Consider the following 18,787-nt stretch of genomic DNA (forward strand, 5'->3'; position numbering starts at 1 on the left):
GATTTCCATCGAGCCCAGAAACTACGTGCCATACTTTGCAAAACAACATATTGATGTTGAAGTGATGAATGGTTTGTAATACCATCCGGTGGCGTTAAAAATGTATCACCTATTAGAAAGTGAGCCGACGTCAATCCTAACAAGTCTTCTGGATCCGAGTTGAGTTGACACAGAGGTCTAGAGTTCAGACATGCTTCAATTTGGACCAAAACCGTTGATAATTCTTCATATTTTAGGCATGTGTTAACTGTACGCCGAAGATAATGTTTTACGGATTTAACATTGGCTTCCAATAATCAGCCGAAATTTGGTGATAATGGAGGATTAAAATGCCATTGGATTTGCCGATTGGTTAAATAGGGGACAATGTCGCGCTCTATATCTGACCTCCATTGTTGTTGTTTGGTTTGAAGCACCCGGTTTGCTCCGGCAAAGTTGGTACCACAATCGCTATATATGTCATTACAAATCCCACGACGCCCTATAAAACGTTGTAATGCCCAAAGAAAATGGTCGGTACCAAGACCGGTTACCGCTTCTAAGTGAATAGCCGTGGTTGCTAAACAAATAAATATGGCGATATACCCTTTATATTTAGTGTTTCCTCTGAATCGTGATGATTTTAGTTCTATAGCTCCGGTGTAATCGACGCCTGTCGCTAAAAAAGGCCGAGATGGAGGATTTACACGATGAAACGGTAAATCACCCATTAGTTTATTTCCTGGCTTAGACTTACATCGGAAGCATGTAACACATCGGTGAATATGCTGTTTTATCACCTGTCGTGCATTCACAATCCAAAAGCTGTGTCGTAAATATGTCAGTGTTAGTTGAATACCATCATGCAGGGTTATATGACGAGCGTGTTTAATGATTCATTCAGTGACATAGTGAGCCTTTGGAAGAATAATAGGATATGTTCTGTTGAACGGTAAATTTGCGTTTGCAAGTCTGACACGAATTCTCAAAATATCGTCTTCATTTTGCCAGGGCACTAAATTGCGTAATTTACTATGATGTGGTAAAGGCAGAGATGTTTTGATTGATTTAATTTCTTCATGGAACACTTCTTGCTGTACCTTTTGTATAATGATAATTCGGCTGAATTGTAATTCAGTATCGGACAGTGGACAGTGCCTTGGTTGATTACTGTTTTGTTTTCAAGCATTAAACGTAAAACGTAAAAGATAAGCAACTACACTTTGATGTTTTGAAAATAATGAAAACTTAATAAGGAGCGAGTTTTGCATCGTACTGATGTTGGCCCGTATGGGTGACCTTTTTAATTCAAGATCTGCTGCTGGAATGTTGTCATTTAAAACGTAGGTTGGCAAGGCTTCTTCTGGAAGTTGTAACCATTTCGGACTATTCCACCATAAATCGAAGTCATTTAACTGGTGAACGGTGAGCCCCCTTGTGGCGCAGTCCGCTGGATTCTCAAACGTGTTCACATAATACCATTGCGATGCAGAAGTCAGTCTAAGAATTTGTCCCACTCTATTACTTACAGCCGTCTTCCAGCGATGTGGATCACCCTTAATCCAGTGAAGGACAACTTGTGCATCTGTCCAGTGGTACTGGGATACATTATTGGTAAGAATAGATGTATGTTTTATTACCCAGGCAGTTAATTGTGTTGCCAATACCGCACCGCAAAGTTCAACTCTTGGAATGGTCAATGGTTTCATGATAGTGCTATGACTATTCGACATCACTAGGCGTGTAAGAATTTTGCCGTCGCAAAATTTTATTCTAAAATATATACTAGTTGCAGAAGCCTTTGACGAGCCATCACAAAATGCATGTATTTGGAGCGAAACAACTTGTGACGAATAATACCCCAGCCATCATGGTATAGTTATGGTTTTTAAGTTTTGTAATTCAATAGGAAATCCTTGCCATTGGTTTTCAAGATCGAACGGTAATGGATCATCCCAGTCCAACGGTGCTAACTTTTGATCATCAGATAAATGTTGATAAGAACACACTGCCTTGAAAATTATTTTTCCTGTTACCAATATTGGATTGAGGAGTCCTAACGGATCAAATAGTCGTGCGATGGTAGAAAATACTTTTCGCTTAGTGAATTGACTACAGCTGATTTTAATGCTCCGATAACCTCATCACGAACTTTCACTGCCACATCCAATGAATCGTTGTATTGTATCTGTTTGTTACTCAATTCAATACCAACTGTAACATAAAATATTTACACAAAATGACAGTATTCATACTATGTCAAACTATCATAGAATATGGTAAGTGAAGGGATATAACAGTCTCCCCCACTTATAAAAACTAACAATTACATAATTTCATGTTATTCGTAGTCCCTTAAATGTGGCGGTCGTGTTTTTATTCTGGTTGATCTTCTTAACGTTTGAGGTTCCTCAACGCCTTCAATGATGCTCTCACTTACGGGATCATGTACTTCCCCGTTATTAGTCATCCCATGATCTGAAGTTTTGTCAGTCTGAACTGCTGGTATATCAGAAATGTATTGTTGATATTGTTGACTTGGCAGCGATATTTCATTATGTTGTTTTGATGTTACTTGAATTTGCTTTGATTGTACTGCGGTGCTTTTTAATTGATTTATGTGTCGCTTCAATGTGCTTCCGTCATCCATTTTTACAAGATAGTGTAAACGACCAAGTTTTTTCAGAACCTTCCCAATTTTCCAGATTCTTTTCCAGAATCCAGAATTGCCTGGATCCTCTGACCTTCTTTTAGCGTTCGAATACCTCGAAAGTTCTTGTTTGTTTCCTTCTGGATAACGGGCTTAATTGTCTCTAACTGAATTCGAATTTGACAATTAAGATACAATTCTGAAGGGCTGCTTTCTCCGCCGATCAACGGTGTAGCTCTATATCTCATAAGAATTTCATTAACCTTCTCGTTAATAGGTCTCGCATCCGATGCCATTGCTTTTAATTTCCTTTTTAAGGTTTGGATGCTTCGTTCTGCCAAACCATTTGTGCTTGGATGGTATGGAGCAATAAATTTTTGAAATATACCATTCTGGTTTCAGTATTTTTTGAAAGTATCACTTGTAAATAAAGTTGCGTTATCCGATACCAATACGTGAGGAAAACCGTGACTTGAAAATATTCTGTCTAAACGTTTGATAGAGCTCTCTGAATTTGGAGATTGCTTTAACATACTTACTTCTGCCCATTTTGATTTCGCATCAATGACAACTAAGAAGTAATAACCTTGAAATGGACCGGCATAATCTAAGTGAATTCTCTCCCAATTGGTTTGTGGTGATTCCCAATGATGAACGTGAACCTTATGTGGCATTGCCTGAATTTTAACACATTCTTCACAAGATCTTACTGTTTGCTCAATGTCTTTATCGATGCCTACCCAGTAACAATATCTTCTAGCTAATTGTTTCATTTTTTTAATGCCACAATGAGTACGGTGAAGCTCTTTTAATATTATGCTTTGCAAACTGTTGGGTATGACAGCTCTTGAACCTTTAAATATAATACCGTCGTTTACGTAAAATTCTTGAATGTTGTTAGATTTTAAAATATCTGTTTTTAACTTTGATAATTTTTCATCTTTTCCAGTTTCAAATGCAAGAATCTTTGAATCTAATTGTTCGTTTGAAATTTCAAAAATGGTTGTATAACAGATTTGACTGACATCCTCGTTGATGCTTTTGTCTGTAGATTTTCTCGAATTATTTGCTGTTGCTCTTGATAAACAATCCACGTTTGAGTTTTCAATCCCTTTTTTGAATATAATTTCATAATCGAACCCTTGTAAAAACTCTGCGTAACGTAATAATCTTGATTGAGTAATTGAAGGTAACTTTGCATCGTTCCGAAATATTCTGGTCAATTGACCAGTTTACCGAAATATTCTGGTCAATGTCAATTACAAGTTTGAAATGCCTTCCATACAAATACATGAAAAAATGATCAACTGTAAATACAATTGCTAATGCTTCTCGATCAATTTGGCTATAATTGCTTTCAGATTTTGTAACCGATCTCGACGCAAATGCGATTGGCCTTTCCGAGCCGTTTATATTATGTGATAAGACGCCAGCAATACCTGTTGGACTTGCGTCAGTAGCAACAATTATAGGTAATGTTGGATCGAATGGTATCAGTACCATATTACTACACATTATGTTTTTGAGTCTTGTAAATGCTCTTTTGCAATCGTCTGACCAATAAAACTTTTGATTTTTTTGAAGAATTTTTCTTAGAGGATATGTTTCCGTGGCTAAATTTGGAATGAATCTTGAATAGTATGACAACATTCCTAAAAACTTTTTACGTCATCCGCATTTTTTGGATGTTCTATTTTATTTATGGCCTCTACTTTCTCGGATGATTTTGAAATTTTATCATGTTCAATTTCGTAACCCAAATACCGGATCTTAGTTTTAAAAAATTCACACTTACTTAAGTTTACGTTGTAACGACCTTTCCGGCCTCTACCGCGGCCGGGGTATACTCAGCGTATACCAGGGTTCAGTACAAAAAAAACTCAACAACCAAAAAATTTAATAGGCCATATTAAATTACAAATAATTATAAAAAAAAATACATTACACGATTTAACATACTTCAAATAATTATATTTAACTATCATGGATATTCTTAGAAAATTAAATAATACTTCAAAAAGCTAAAACAAAACATACTTCAATTAATTATATTTAAATTTTATGGATATCTTAATTATTATATAAAAGAAACTTAACTCGGAGTACTTTCAAAAAAAACTAAGTAAATAAATAATTAATGTAATAGGTAACAGTATTCATTTAGTTATTATTGCTATTCTGGCAATTGATGCCTTATTGTTGTTAACGTTCGCGCCACTGCTACTGTCGCCGTCGCCGTTGCTGTCCCAGGTGTCAGTTTGATTTTATTACATTCAATGCATTCGATACTTGATTTATTGATATAAAAAAAACGTTCATTGGATATATGTTATTGAAATATAAAAATTGTTAGATGTTAACTCTTTTCTATTGTTTAATTTCGTATTTATAATTTAGTTAGTAATATATTTGAATTTCTTTAAACACTTCATTTGGTTTCCTTTGTGGTTAATAATGTAACATATTCTGCGGTAAAGCAAAGGCACTAGAGATAAACACACGTTTCTCAAAAAAAATTGGGGTGTTTTATATAATTTTTTTTTTTTATATTTAAAATACTTGATAGTTATTATGGTATAAAACACTGTTCCAGAGTATAAATTTATATATTAAAATCTTCACGCCACTTCCGATAAGAGTTTCATATATATCTTTTTTTTATATTTCTTGTGTATTTCTTTGCGGATCACTGAAGTTAAACTCTGTCATACGTTCTGCCCGTTCCGTTCTAAATAAACTCCCCAAGAAGACAGAAAATCCTCCGAATGCTCCTTTTATTTACTTTTTTATAACTGCTTAACTCATACTTTTTAATCCGCCGTTTCTCGGTCAATCCACTTAATTAATGTTTTCTACTTCGAGACTCACGAAAGCTTTCCATTATTTTGTTATTGATTCTCTTACCTTGCAATGTTTACGCTGCATTCTCAGCTTTTCCTATTACTCACTGCAACTTTTGGCGATCAAACGAAAATTATAACAAAACAAATTAAAATGACATTTCTCATATTGCAGGTTTTTTTTTTTTGTTATAATTTTTATAAGCGTGTTTGGATGTCAGTGATTTTTTTTATTTATTTTTTTTAAATTATTTTAAAAAAAAAAAAGAATCATCACTGTAAGATCAATTTTATTTTTACTTCAAAAATTGATCATTACAACGTGTAAATCATATTGTTGCAGTGTACTTAAACAATTTAATAAATTATGTTCACACTCTTCTAGAGTAGATCCATGTACAAGTATGTCGTCGAAGTAGGATACTGTCTTTGATAAATCTTGTAATATGTTATCAATAAATTTATTAAATTCAGATGGTGCTGTTTTAATACCAAACGATAGTCTATTCATCCGAAATGTTCCTTTGTGTGTTGAAATTGTTTGTATTTCACTCGATTCTTTGCTAACCTTTAAATGTAGATACGCTTTGAACAAATCTAATTTGCAAAAATATTTTGAACCTTTTAAACTATTTAGTATATTTTGTTTTCCGAAACGGGTAGTTTGAAGAAACGAGAAATGGGTTAACGCTTGCCTTGTAATCGACACACAACCTTACTCCTCCGTCTGCCTTTGGAATCACTACCAGTGGCGAACCCCAATCACTTGCATCGATTTTGCTTATAATGCCTTCTTTTTCCAGCATTTCTAGTTCTTGATCAACTTTCTCTTTTAGCGCATATGGTATCTCTCTAGCTTTCATAAAAACAGGTTTTGCATTCTCTCTTAACCTCAGATTTAATTCGATATTGGGAACACACCCTATTTTCTGCGTAAATACTTCTGGAAACTTCTGCCTAATGTCATTTATTTCTGTTATTGAATTTACCACTTGACTCTCTTGTTTGTTTATTTTATTGTCTATCTCATGGAGATTTATTTTTAACTTCCTGATCCATGACCTTCCTAATAGTGGTGAATACTCATTTGACACAATGTACATGCTTTCTTGAAAAACGCGATTACCATACTTAACTTGAACTATAGCTACTCCGTCTGGCACAAACACATTTTTTGTGTATGAACGGAAAGCTATCTTAGATCGCGAAACATTTACTTCTAAATTCAAGTTTTCGAATAATTTTTTTGGTATTAATGTATAACCTACGCCTGAATCTACTTCGAATTTTTGATACTTTCCATTTATTTGTACAGTTACGAAATATTTTGGTGAAACATTGCTGTCTATTTGTTTGTTTTCGAAAATATCAACTATTATATTATAATCATGAATTTGATTGATTTCTGTTTCATCGTCACTGACTTGATTTGTATCTCGCATTAATTTCTGAATGCATACTTTTTCGACGTGTCCCTTTTTTCCACAAGTGTAACACTTTAGCTTAGAAGGATTTACCCGACAGTCTCGGACTCTATGATTACGGCGGGCACATCGAATACACAAGTCTTTAATACCGAGCTCTTCGAAGTTTATTTTTGAACGTTCATTAGTTTTGAAATTCATTCTTGGCAGATTGTTTTTGTTTGTAACACGATTGATATCTGTGACCGAATTTTCAGTCGCTTCTACTTGATTTGCCCTTATCTCTCTGCTATCACTTTTTGATGCTTCTAACACAACCGCTTTCTCTACAATTTCCTTGAAGTCTATATTTTGAGTCTGTAGCAATTTTTCTCGAATTGAATTATCTTTAACCCCACGAATAAATTGGGCTCGTAAAAACACGTCTGCTATATTTGCTTTGCACTCACATGGAGAAATAAAATTGCATTCAATGACCATACTTCTCAGTTGAGTCACATATTCAGCAATCGATTCATTTTCCTGTTGATAAATAGATAAAAACTTATGCTGAGACACCAACACGTTTCTTTTCGGACAAAGATGATCTTCTAATGCTTGAATAATTGTATTGTAAGGTAATTCCGTGACTTTTTTTGGTGCCATCAATGCGACTACTAATTTGTAGTGAATTGCACCAATTGAATTTATCAGCATTTGGTGGCATAATTCTTTATTTTCGAAAATGTTCTTGAGTTTTAAGTAATTTTCAAATCTTTGACGGTATAAATTGAAACTTTCCTTGTTGCCGTCGAAATTTTCAAACGGTAGTAGTAATGTTTGCGCCTGCCCCGAATTTTTCTCTGGCTGCCAACTACCCAATTGTTGAATAAGCTTATTTTGATTTGCATTAAATGGATCTAACAATTGTGCAAATTGAGAAGCATCCATTTATTATTTACTTTTTTTTTTCTCCTCGTCGCCAATTATTGTATCTGTTTATTACTCAATTCAATACCAACTCTAACATAAAATATTTACACAAAATGACAGTATTCATACTATGTCAAACTATCATAGAATATGGTAAGTGAAGGGATATAACACGTTGCTATAAAGTATATCATATATTTCGTCTTCGGCGATTTGCTGAATTACTCGGATAGCAGTATATGGCGCAGAGGCAGTACCAAACGTTACGGTATTCAGGCAATACTCCAGAATCAGGCCGTCATTATTTCGCCACAGAATTCGCTGAAATTGTGCGTCATCAGGATGCATGCTGATGCATCTATACATTTTTTCAATGTCTGCTACAAAGACATATTGATGTAGTCTCCAATTTATCAAAACTGCCGCCAAATCGTTCTGTAGTTTAGGACCTACGCATAGAATGTTGTTTAATGATTTGCAGTTTGATGTTTTACATGATGCATCAAAAACAATTCTCAATTTTGTTGTGAGGCTTTCTTCTTTCAAAACTGCATGATGAGGCAATACATAAGAGTTATTTATTGGTACGTGATTTTGATTCAATTTGCACCGTTGTTGTTCAGTAGAGTATGCACGGGTAGCGTGTTCTAAGCTGAAATATTCGTTAATCACCTGATGGTACTGTAATTGGCTAGGAATGCTGAACAAATCTTTCATAATATGCATAAATAAAATTCGGGGATTATTGTATCGAGTCACCACTAGTTCCCATGCAATGGGATAATTAGCTTCTGTCAACTGCATGTTGTGAATATCTTAATCATTGTCGTCTGGGAGCGCCTTTTTAAGAAAGTGGAACTTCTGAATTAAACTTATCTCTTTGTTGGTATGAATTAACCGTTCAAATGCATCGTGAAACGCAGGCCAATCGATATATTTTCCAAAGAAGGTGGGCACAGAAGAGTAGGTAGTTTTATGTGTGCTACAGGTTCTGGCATCGGGACAATTACTGGCGTTGATTGTGGTGGAGGATATACCTTTTCGAAGCTCTCTTGTATAGTGCAGAAAGCATCTAAATGAGTTTCATCGAACTTCTCACTTACACATTTCACAAAATATTCAGATGTTCGATCGTTGCTACTACTTACTATTGCTTCATGAGTAACTTCAAACTGTTGATATTTTGTTAGTAATGTTTTATGCGATTTCATTCCTCGAAAAGCAATCACGTTGCAGTTGGTTAAAGTTACAGCCGACAATTTTAAATGCAACTTATAAAAATGTTCTTTTTCTTCGATGTTCCCCCCATGGGCCACCAAATATGTGTAAGTAAATATCTTGAACTTACTTAATGTGGACTTGTTTTACTTTAATTAATAAAATATCCAGATTTGTGCATAAGAACATTTATAGGTTTATTAAAAAATGATAACTATAATTAATATAAAATATAAAATGCAGCACACAAGCAAAACACGTTCGACTTTTTTCTCCTTAACAACCCGAACACCTTGGCAACGAAACACGTCACTGCACTAACACAAAATTGAACCGGTCAAAGCTAATACGCCAACCGCACCATCTGCAATTAGTACCAACTCAACTTCTGGTATACGTTCCCACCCTAACCCCTGAACAAGGGCGTATAGAGCGCGAAGGTCAGCATACCGCATCCTCTCTAGTCTCAATGCCGCGGATCCTTTCTCGCTCTCAGAAAGCGATAAGGCGTCACTAAAGTGGGCAAGGGAAAATGTCCATCTCCGGCACTCTGACATCGCTTCTACCTCTACACCTGCTCAGAAACGACAAAGGTCGATTGTGCAGGCCGGTAAATCAACTTTGACAAGCGCTCCTAAGCGCCCTAAATTTGGTCCTCTGAGACTCCCATCTCTATCAAAACCTCTCAGTGAGATAGTCAAGGAGAGCCTGACCTGGGCCATCATCGACGTTGGCAATAGTGATGGCACCATCTCTCCAGCAAACTGGAAGAAAGTCGAACGGGCTCTCCTCAAAATAAATATGGAAATTATTGCCCTCAACCCTGGGCCATCTCCTAGTTGTAAAGACGCTGGATGGTACCAGGGCCATATTAAAATTATCTCCTGCTCAGACCAGCGCTCCGCGGATCTTTATAAATAGGCGATCGAAAAGGTTGGGGAACTCTGGCCCGGCGCATAGCTCAGAGCTGTTTCGGTGGAAAATATACCACAACGCCCCCGCTCCAAAGTGTGGCTTCCTTCGGAGCTTACTTCCCCTGAGGAAATTCTTTCCCTTTTAAGGGCCAGTAACATTGAGCTCCCCACGCATAACTGGAAAGTTGCGAAGCTCAGTGACCCCAAGGGCGACTTCGTCGAAGCCGTCGTAGTTCTTAACGAACAATCTTTGGCACCCCTTCAAGCCCGTAATGGGGTGATTCACTATGGCTTCGGTTCGGTCACCTTACGTGTTTACAAAAGTGACTCTCAAGCCGCTAAACAACAACCTTCTGGGGGTCGATCTCCTTCGGAAACGATCTCCGATGACGGAATCGGTTCCATCTCCGTTCCAAATAACCCCGATGCAGGGACTTTCGATTTAATCGGCACTCCTTCCTCCGAAGACGGAGGTAGCGTAATCTCGTCTTCCGAACTGGTCGGCGAGTTCTTTACAGGTATGGCGCTTTCCCGGGAGACCTCACCGATGTCGGATGAGGAAGAACTGGACAGTACCATAGTTGAAAAACAACCAAGCTGTTGAAGGTCGTCTACATTAACCTCCAACACTCCAAAACTGCTTTGGCAGCCCTTATCCTCCGCCTAGCTGAAAAAGGAGAGGACATAATGCTGATCCAAGAACCTTGGATTGTAAACAATCGGGTTTGTGGACTGAATACAAACGGCTATCGGTTAGTATTCACAGAAGGTCAAGGTAAACCAAGATCTTGCATTCTAGTAAAAAATAACATAAATGCCTTTTTACTCCCTAGGTTCAATGACAATGACAATGTAGCCATGGCCATCGAATACGACTCCAAGGCCCTTTGGATTGTCTCAGCATATATGGCACACGATCACGGTGCCACTCCACCACAGGACTCCCTCAAGCTTCTGGTGTCAGAGGCAAATAACAGTAGGATCCCGGTGATCATAGGAGCTGACGCCAACGCACATCATGAGATGTGGGGTAGCACAAATACTAACGCGAGAGGTGAGTGTCTATTTGATTTCATTCTTGCAGGAAACTTGGTGATCGCTAACATAGGTAGGGAGCCAACCTTCATGAATTCAATTAGAAGGGAAGTTCTCGATATCACCATGATTAGCGAGCACTTCTCTTACTTTATTACTAAGTGGTCCGTATCGCAAGATTGTTCCTTTTCTGACCATAGGTACATCAATTTTGATCTAGATTTTGTGGAGAACCCTGAAATGAACAGATCATTTAAACCTTTAAATAGGAAACGCACTGTATGGCCTATTTTTCGAGCCAATCTGGAATCCAACTTACAGTTGGACCCTCCCACTATTCTCAACTGTTCCGATATAGATCGAGCGGTTGACCTTCTCACATCAGCATTTAGATGCGCCACAAACGCGGCCTGCAAGCCACCCGAATTTAGGGGCAAACCCAAACCTCCTTGGTGGAACTTAAACATTGCAAACCTCCGAAAAACCTGTAGAAAACTTTTTAATAATGCTAAATCAACAGGAAACTGGGTTCCATATAAAGAGAAACAAAGAGAATTTAAATACGCCATTAGGCGGGCCAAAAGGGCAGCTTGGAAAAATTTCTGTGGCAACATAGAATCATCTTCCGAGTCAAGCCGACTGCGCAAAATCCTCAATTCCACCCATAAGACACTCGATTGTATCCAGGCTCCAAATGGTCAATGGACCAACTCCAGTAAGGAAACTCTCGACATCCTTCTGGACTCGCACTTCCCAGGGAGTATAGCCTCTGATGTGGTTTTATCAACTCAAATCAGCTTACCCCCTCTAAATAATCCTAAACCGTTTCAAGTGACCAACACTCAAATAAAGTGGGCTATCCAAACTTTTAAACCTTATAAATCTCCAGGTCCGGACGGAATTATTCCCGCAGATATTCAACAGGGTGAATTCGTAATCCTCCCCTGGCTTCTAAGTATTTACAATAGTTGTATTAAGCTTATGTATGTCCCAAGCTGCTGGAGAGTGGCTAGAGTAATATTCATTCCCAAAGCAGGGAAAATAACTCACTGCAGTGCCAAGGACTATGGACCAATCAGTCTGTCTTCTTTTCTTCTGAAAGTACTGGAGAGAGTTCTTGATTTGCATATCAGGAACAAGATAAACCCAGCGCTCTTATCTCCATCACAGCATGCTTATACTAAAGGCAAGTCTGTCGATACTGCGCTTCATGCACTCATCTCGCAAGTTGACCATTCCATCTCTCTCAGGGAATATACACTTGCCACCTTTCTCGATATTGAGGGCGCTTTCAACAATGTCTGCCCCAACGGTATCATAAAATCCCTCTCAAAGTTAAATCTCGACAATAGTCTGGTTAAATTTATAGAGGCCCTTCTCAAAACTAGGATTATCACATCCGACATCGGAAGTGTTCAATCCTCCAGAGCAGTTTGTCGGGGAACGCCACAAGGTGGGGTTCTCTCTCCTCTTCTATGGAACATAGCGGTTAATTCGTTGTTAAAACTTTTGGAACAATCCGGATGTAGTGTTATAGCTTATGCGGACGACATTGCTATTGCCTCATCTGGCAAATTCCCCCAAGTTCTATCCAATGTTATTAACTCTGCGCTCCTCATTGTAACTGAATGGTGTAGGGAATTCGGTCTGGATATTAACCCCGCAAAGACAGGTTATTCTCTTCACCAGGAAATATAAAATTCCGACATTTTCCTTACCAAAGATAAAGGGCGTTACTCTAAATCTAAGTTCGAACGTCAAATATCTGGGTATTATTCTGGACTCTAAACTCAGCTGGAAAGACAACTTGGCTGAGAGAGCCCGCAAAGCGGTATGCGCCACCTACTGTTGCAGAAGAGCTATAGGTCGCAGTTGGGGGCTCAAACCGTGCATTACACTCTGGCTCTATTCAGCTGTTATCGAACCAATTCTTCTGTATGGGGCTGCTTTCTGGTGGCAGGCAACTGAAAAAGCATGCCACACCAAATTAATTGACAAAACTAGGAGGATAGCTGCACTACAAATCACTGGGGCTCTTCGCTCTACCCCCACGTAAGCTCTTTTCGCTATGCTTCATTGGCTGCCATCTCGGCTGCTGGTAAAACAGCAAGCCAAAATAGTTGCTACTAGGCTCAACGCCCTCTCCTGCTGGTCAAGAACTGATATAGGCCACGCGATCATACTGAATCAGGATCTGCCAACTCCCGTCTCTATTGACTACATGTGTTGTTACCCAGACCTAAGTAGGGGGTTCGAATCTCTTATACCTAGCAGGGAAGACTGGATCCTTGAAAGTGTGATCCCTCTCCAAACGGTTGACATTTACACGGACGGCTCCAACGAGTCGGCTGTGGCATTTTCTCTGAAAGACTGGGTCTCAGCATCTCGCTTCGACTTCCGAACCACTGTAGCGTCTTTCAAGCCGAAATAATGGCAATTCACCAAGCTGTAAAATGGGTTCTAAGCAATCGAACATCCGATTTACCAATCTCAATTTTTTCTGATAGCCAAGCTGCCATCAGATCACTGATTGGCACCTCAGCCACATCAATCACAACTCAAGACTGCCGTGCTTCACTAAATGACCTAGCTAGGTTTGTTAGGGTCAAACTCATTTGGGTTCCTGGTCACAGGGATATCACAGGAAATTGTAGGGCAGACAACCTAGCCAAGGCAGGTGCTCTTCTCCCTAACATCAACCTCTCTGATATAGGCGTCCCACTTGCTACAGTTAAACTGGCAATCATACAAAAATACCTGAGCATAGCCAAGCAACACTGGGCTGATGAACCTCAATGTCAGATTTCTAGGTTGACTTGGTCGAACTTTGACAAGAAAAGAACCAGTCAGCTACTTCAACTAAGACGGAACCTGCTCAGCACTACGGTATCTGTGCTGACGGGACACTGCGTAATAGGAAGGCACGCTATGAGACTGGGTCTCCCCTTTAACGACTTTTGTCGAGGTTGTGGCTCTGAGGATGAGGAGGAGACTCTACTCCATCTCATGTGTCAGGGCCCTTCCCTAGCCAGAAGAAGATTAAAAATCCTTGGTTCTCCTTTTCTAACTGACCTGACTGAGTTGTCATCCTGTAATGTTAGGAACCTAGCCAATTTCATAGAACTGTCAGGTTGGTTTTCCTTTACCTAATAGGGGAGTCGTTACCTTTCTTCGGCATTAAATGTATACTGATTATAATCTATATACTAATAACGTAACTCCTGTGGTACCACAATGGGCCTTTATTTGTGCTTAAGTGGGCTTTTTGGGATACAAGGCCGCCACTCCAACCTATACCTAATATAATAATTAATATAATAAAATAATATAATATTAATTAATTAATATAATATACAAAATTAACACATTAATAATACATTAATGTATCGATATTAATTTATTTCAATATTAACTACTATAGTTTTCCAATTTACAACAAATGTTGGACTACATTCTCGAATTAACATGTTTTCAACTCAGCTACAAGCATTCGTACTACCTAACATTGTGTCTCCTCAAGCCTCGAAATAAATCAAAATTGCCAATTGGACAATACCAAAGACAATCGTACTAGCAGATCCACTATTTTATCAACCTGACAACATTGATGTACGGCAGAGTTCTATCATCAAGTAATGATATCAGGTACAATTCGACTGGCTTTTAACTTACCAACGTTGGTAAGTTTGATAGAGTTGATAGAGTTCTTGAAGTTGAGTCTGTGCACCACAAAATTGGTTCCGTTGTCGGAATACATGTTATTTGTCTTGCTACGAAATACAGCTAGGAAAGCTGCTGTTGACAATTCACTTGCTATCTCGAGATGTACTGCTTTTGTTACCAGGCATTCGAAGAGAACAATTCAACTTTTTTATTGCTTTGCTCCGCGACCTCTCCACGATCTGACTAGAATTGGTCCGGCGTAATCTACTCCGGTATTAAGAAATGCAGTACCAGGCTCCAATCGGTGTCTACGCAAGTTCCTCATTTGTTGTTGGTATGGTATGGCAAGAAATTTCATGCAAGTTGTACACTTGTAGATAAAGCGCTTCATTACATATATGATACTTGAAAACCAATATTTTATCCTAATCAAATATTGAAGTTGTCGACTTCCTGCGTGAAGATTTCGAACGTGATGGTCACGTACGAAAAGTGTTGTTAAGTGGTGGTCCTTGTGTAATATCAGTGAACGCTGCTAAACGTAGCTAACATTAGCGTTTATGATTCTGCCACCGACCCGGAACAGTCCATTGTCATCAATAAATGATGCAAGCACAGATAATTTGTTTGATAACTGTAATTGCTTGCCATTCAAAAAGTCTCGAATTTGAATATTATAAGACAACATTTATGCTGTTTTCACTAGGGCATTGTGTGCTGCCTTTAATTCAACTATTGTTAGAAATCCTGTTGTAATGTCAAGCTTGAGATTCTTCCTTCTGCAATTTTAAACGAATCTTGAAATTGGAGCTGCTATCCGATTTAATTTGACAAAATCGGAATAACGACTGATGATGTTAATATCTGTTATTGTAACTGCATGCGTTACACTGTCCTTGCGTTCTTTCATATCGATGCCAGAAGACACCGTCGGTATTTGATGATCTGAGCCGGGATGCCTAAGCACGTCAGGTCCATTCCACCATAAATGGTTGCCAATTATGTCTGTAGGCAAGATCCGCCTTGTAGCTAGATCTGCTGGATTCGGTTGTGGCCGGATATGTCTACAATGTTGTACGGGTATAACACTAAATATTTCTAATGTTCTGTTAGCAATGAAAGATTCGCAGCAACAAGGGTGATCTGCTATCCAAGCCAAAACTACTGTTGAGTCTCTCCAACCAATCAGTTGTACATCTGCTAATTCTAGAGCAAATCAAATTTTTTTTATTACTTTTGTCATTAGATGTGCAACGCTCAATTCTAGTCTAGTGTTATTGGCAATCAACTTAGTAAAAACTACACCATTTTCGATTTGAACTTGAAGATATACTACTGCTGAGTATGCTAATTTAGAGGAATCAGCAAAACCGTGTGGCTCGACATTTTTCTCATTTGTATAGTGTAACCATTGAGAAATCTGAAGGTCCTTAATATTGTCAATCCTTCGACGAATTTCAAGCTATTGATTACGAAGGTCAATTGGCAATTCTTGGTTCCACTCCAATACTCTTAACCAGAGTTTTTGCACAAATATTTTCATTTTAATGGTAACAGGAGACAGTAATCCCAGTGGATCAAAAATTTTTGATATATCTGATAAAACTGTGCATTTATTGATTCTTGTTGGGAGCTGCCGAAATACATACACTGTATTTTAGGGAATTCTTCATTGTATCTCATAGTAGTCCAAGTATTACTGTCAGAGTATCATCTATTATAGTTTTCTGTTTCTCGGTTATGTGGTTGAAATTTCCATAAAATTTAATTAATTAGATGACCATTTTCTGAGATGAAATCTAGCGCTAGAAAGAACATCACAAACACACTTCTTTAGTGCTGTTGCAGTGTGTATATCTGGTGCACAATACATGAAGTCATCGACGTAAAAGTTCTGTGAAATTGCAGCAGCTACTTCTGGGTATAATTACTGGCAATCATACGACAGCTGCTTTAAGGTTCTCGATGCAAGAAATGGTGCTGCAGAGGTATCGTATGTTAAGATTTTCAAATAATATTGTTTTGGCTGTTCACTTTTGGAGTCTATCCATAATATTTGTTGAAGTGAACGATCTTCAGGATGGACGATATACATTTTCTTAATATTGTCAGTAAATCCCACCTTGTAACTAATAAGTGATCATTTCAGGAGAGACCATTTGTTGTCTTGCATGAGGCGTCGAAGACAATCCTTAATTTTGTTGTTGAACTGCTTAACTTCATCACGGCATTATGTGGCATAAAATATGTTCTTGACGATGACGAACTCGTTTCAATTTCCTTATGAACAAGATTGATGAATTCATTGATAAATTTTATGTATTCTTTTATCAGCTGATGGTAGTGAGCAAATCTACGTTCCATAGCATAAAGTCGTTTTAATGCTGCAGCTTTTGAGTCCCCAGGATCTATGTTGTTTGATTTGATTGGGAGTCTGAGTACATAGCGACCATCATTATCTCGCTGTACATTTTTCTTAAAATGTTGTTCAGCTCGTTTCTCTTCTGGGTTTATAATATCTGCTGGTGCTCCTATTTCTTCGCATTGCCAGAACCTCTGCAATAAAACGCTTTACTTCATTCACGGATGACGACTTCATTGATGGCTGATCAAATAGAAGTTCCAAATACATTTTTTTTAACTTATCGGATTTGTCATATTTTTTATTTATAAGTTTCCAGGCAATCTCATAATTTGAATTCGTTGGCTTTATATGTTTGATGAGGGAAAGTACCTCACCTTTCAGTTTTGTCTGCAAATATTCTAATTTTTCTATGTCTGAGATATTTGTCTTTGTATCCACTATGGCTTCAAACAGATCGCGAAGCGTACCCAATCGGTGTATGAGCCATCAAACTCGAGTAATGAATCTGCGATAAACGTACTTCACCTTATGCCTGCTGAAGATGAGGCTGTTGTGATGAAGCTGCTACAGGGCTCGTGCTAGACATTCGTTCTAGATTACCAACTAGAGTCTGCATAGCTGATGCCATATTTTGTGAAGCTCCATCTTCAACCATTATTTCATATGTCTCCAATTCACTGTTGTAAATTGATTTTATATGAAAGTATTCGTTTTCGACTCCAATGATATAGGCTTCCTCGATAGCTGCGAGTTCATCTGTGTCGATAAGAGCATCTATTTGCCTTTGAAGATCTTCAAACTGTTTGAATATCTCGTCAGCTTTTTCTGCTTCAACCTTTATGTCCTCAAATTCGAAGTTTACATCTGTTGCATAATTGTGTATTTTTGTTAATGCACTCTTGATGCCTTGCCTTTGTCGTTTTAGAATTTCCATCATTTATGTTTAAATGTTGATTTTGACTTCGTAAAAATTAAAAAAAATATATTTATATATATTAGAAAATAAATGCCTTATAGAAAATTTCTATATGGATGATGTTCTAGAAACAGACAGCATAGGAACAACACTAGACATGCAGCCACAACTCATACAACTGTTACAAGGCGCAAGATTTCGTCTACGTAAATGATGCGCAAATGATCCGAAATTACTTCGAAAGATACCTGTATCACATCAGGAGGTAGATTTGGATTTTGATTCTGATCAAGCAGTTAAAATTAAATCCTCGCATGGTTACCGCAAGGAAACAAGATTAGTATCAACATACCCACCTATTATGAATCAAGAATCGCTAAAAGAATAGTGAGCACTGATTTGGCTAAAATTTTTGATCCATTAGGACTATTAGCTTCAGTAGTAGTCCAGGCCAAATTATTTATGCATCAGCTTTGGGAGCTAAAATGTAATTGGGACGATCCACTACCCGACAAGTTGCATGATTATTTAGAGATAACCTTAAGCACTTAAAACCACTGTCAATACCGCGGCATGTGGTTAGCACAGAAGTTCCAAAATTCAGTGAACTTCATATATTTACAGATGCTTCAGAAAAGGCGTATCTGGCATCAGTATATATGAGAACATTTGACAAAAACAATAAAATTACTTTACGAATTTTGTGTGCAAAGTCACGTATAGCACCGTTGAAGAATCAACCAAATTCCATAAAATCCCTCATAAACTCGCATCTAACCATACCAAGATAAGAGTTATGTGGAGCTTTATTGGGTAGTGAACTAGCAACGTGAGTGTAACATGATTTAAAATATGACAGCAAGGCTATATA

General features: G+C 37.9%; 2 protein-coding genes across 2 annotated transcripts; both read right to left on the reverse strand.

Moving 5' to 3' along the window:
- Nucleotides 1-3,027: 3,027 nt before the first annotated feature.
- On the reverse strand, nt 3,028-4,144 carry LOC119666168 (uncharacterized protein K02A2.6-like). Its single transcript, XM_038075450.1, has 2 exons — nt 3,921-4,144; nt 3,028-3,844 (listed from the first exon to the last, which is right to left on the reverse strand). The coding sequence occupies exons 1-2, from the start codon at nt 4,142-4,144 to the stop codon at nt 3,028-3,030; spliced, it is 1,041 nt and encodes a 346-aa protein (XP_037931378.1).
- Nucleotides 4,145-6,098: 1,954 nt separating this feature from the next.
- On the reverse strand, nt 6,099-7,538 carry LOC119666169 (uncharacterized protein K02A2.6-like). The gene has a single exon (XM_038075451.1). It carries the CDS (start codon nt 7,536-7,538, stop codon nt 6,099-6,101), a length of 1,440 nt encoding a protein of 479 aa, XP_037931379.1.
- Nucleotides 7,539-18,787: the final 11,249 nt, after the last annotated feature.

This window comes from Teleopsis dalmanni, chromosome 1 (assembly GCF_002237135.1).
Source record: "Teleopsis dalmanni isolate 2A chromosome 1, ASM223713v2, whole genome shotgun sequence".
Taxonomy (NCBI): domain Eukaryota; kingdom Metazoa; phylum Arthropoda; class Insecta; order Diptera; family Diopsidae; genus Teleopsis; species Teleopsis dalmanni.

Bases quoted from the DNA above. Each gene is read 5' to 3' on its own strand.
- LOC119666168 (XM_038075450.1), bottom strand. From the start codon at position 4,144: ATGTGTAGTAATATGGTACTGATACCATTCGATCCAACATTACCTATA. The intron at 3,845-3,920 runs GTATTTGTATGG...TCAATTGACCAG, and splicing joins ACAGTTGATCATTTTTTCAT to AATATTTCGGAACGATGCAA.
- LOC119666169 (XM_038075451.1), bottom strand. From the start codon at position 7,538: ATGGCACCAAAAAAAGTCACGGAATTACCTTACAATACAATTATTCAA.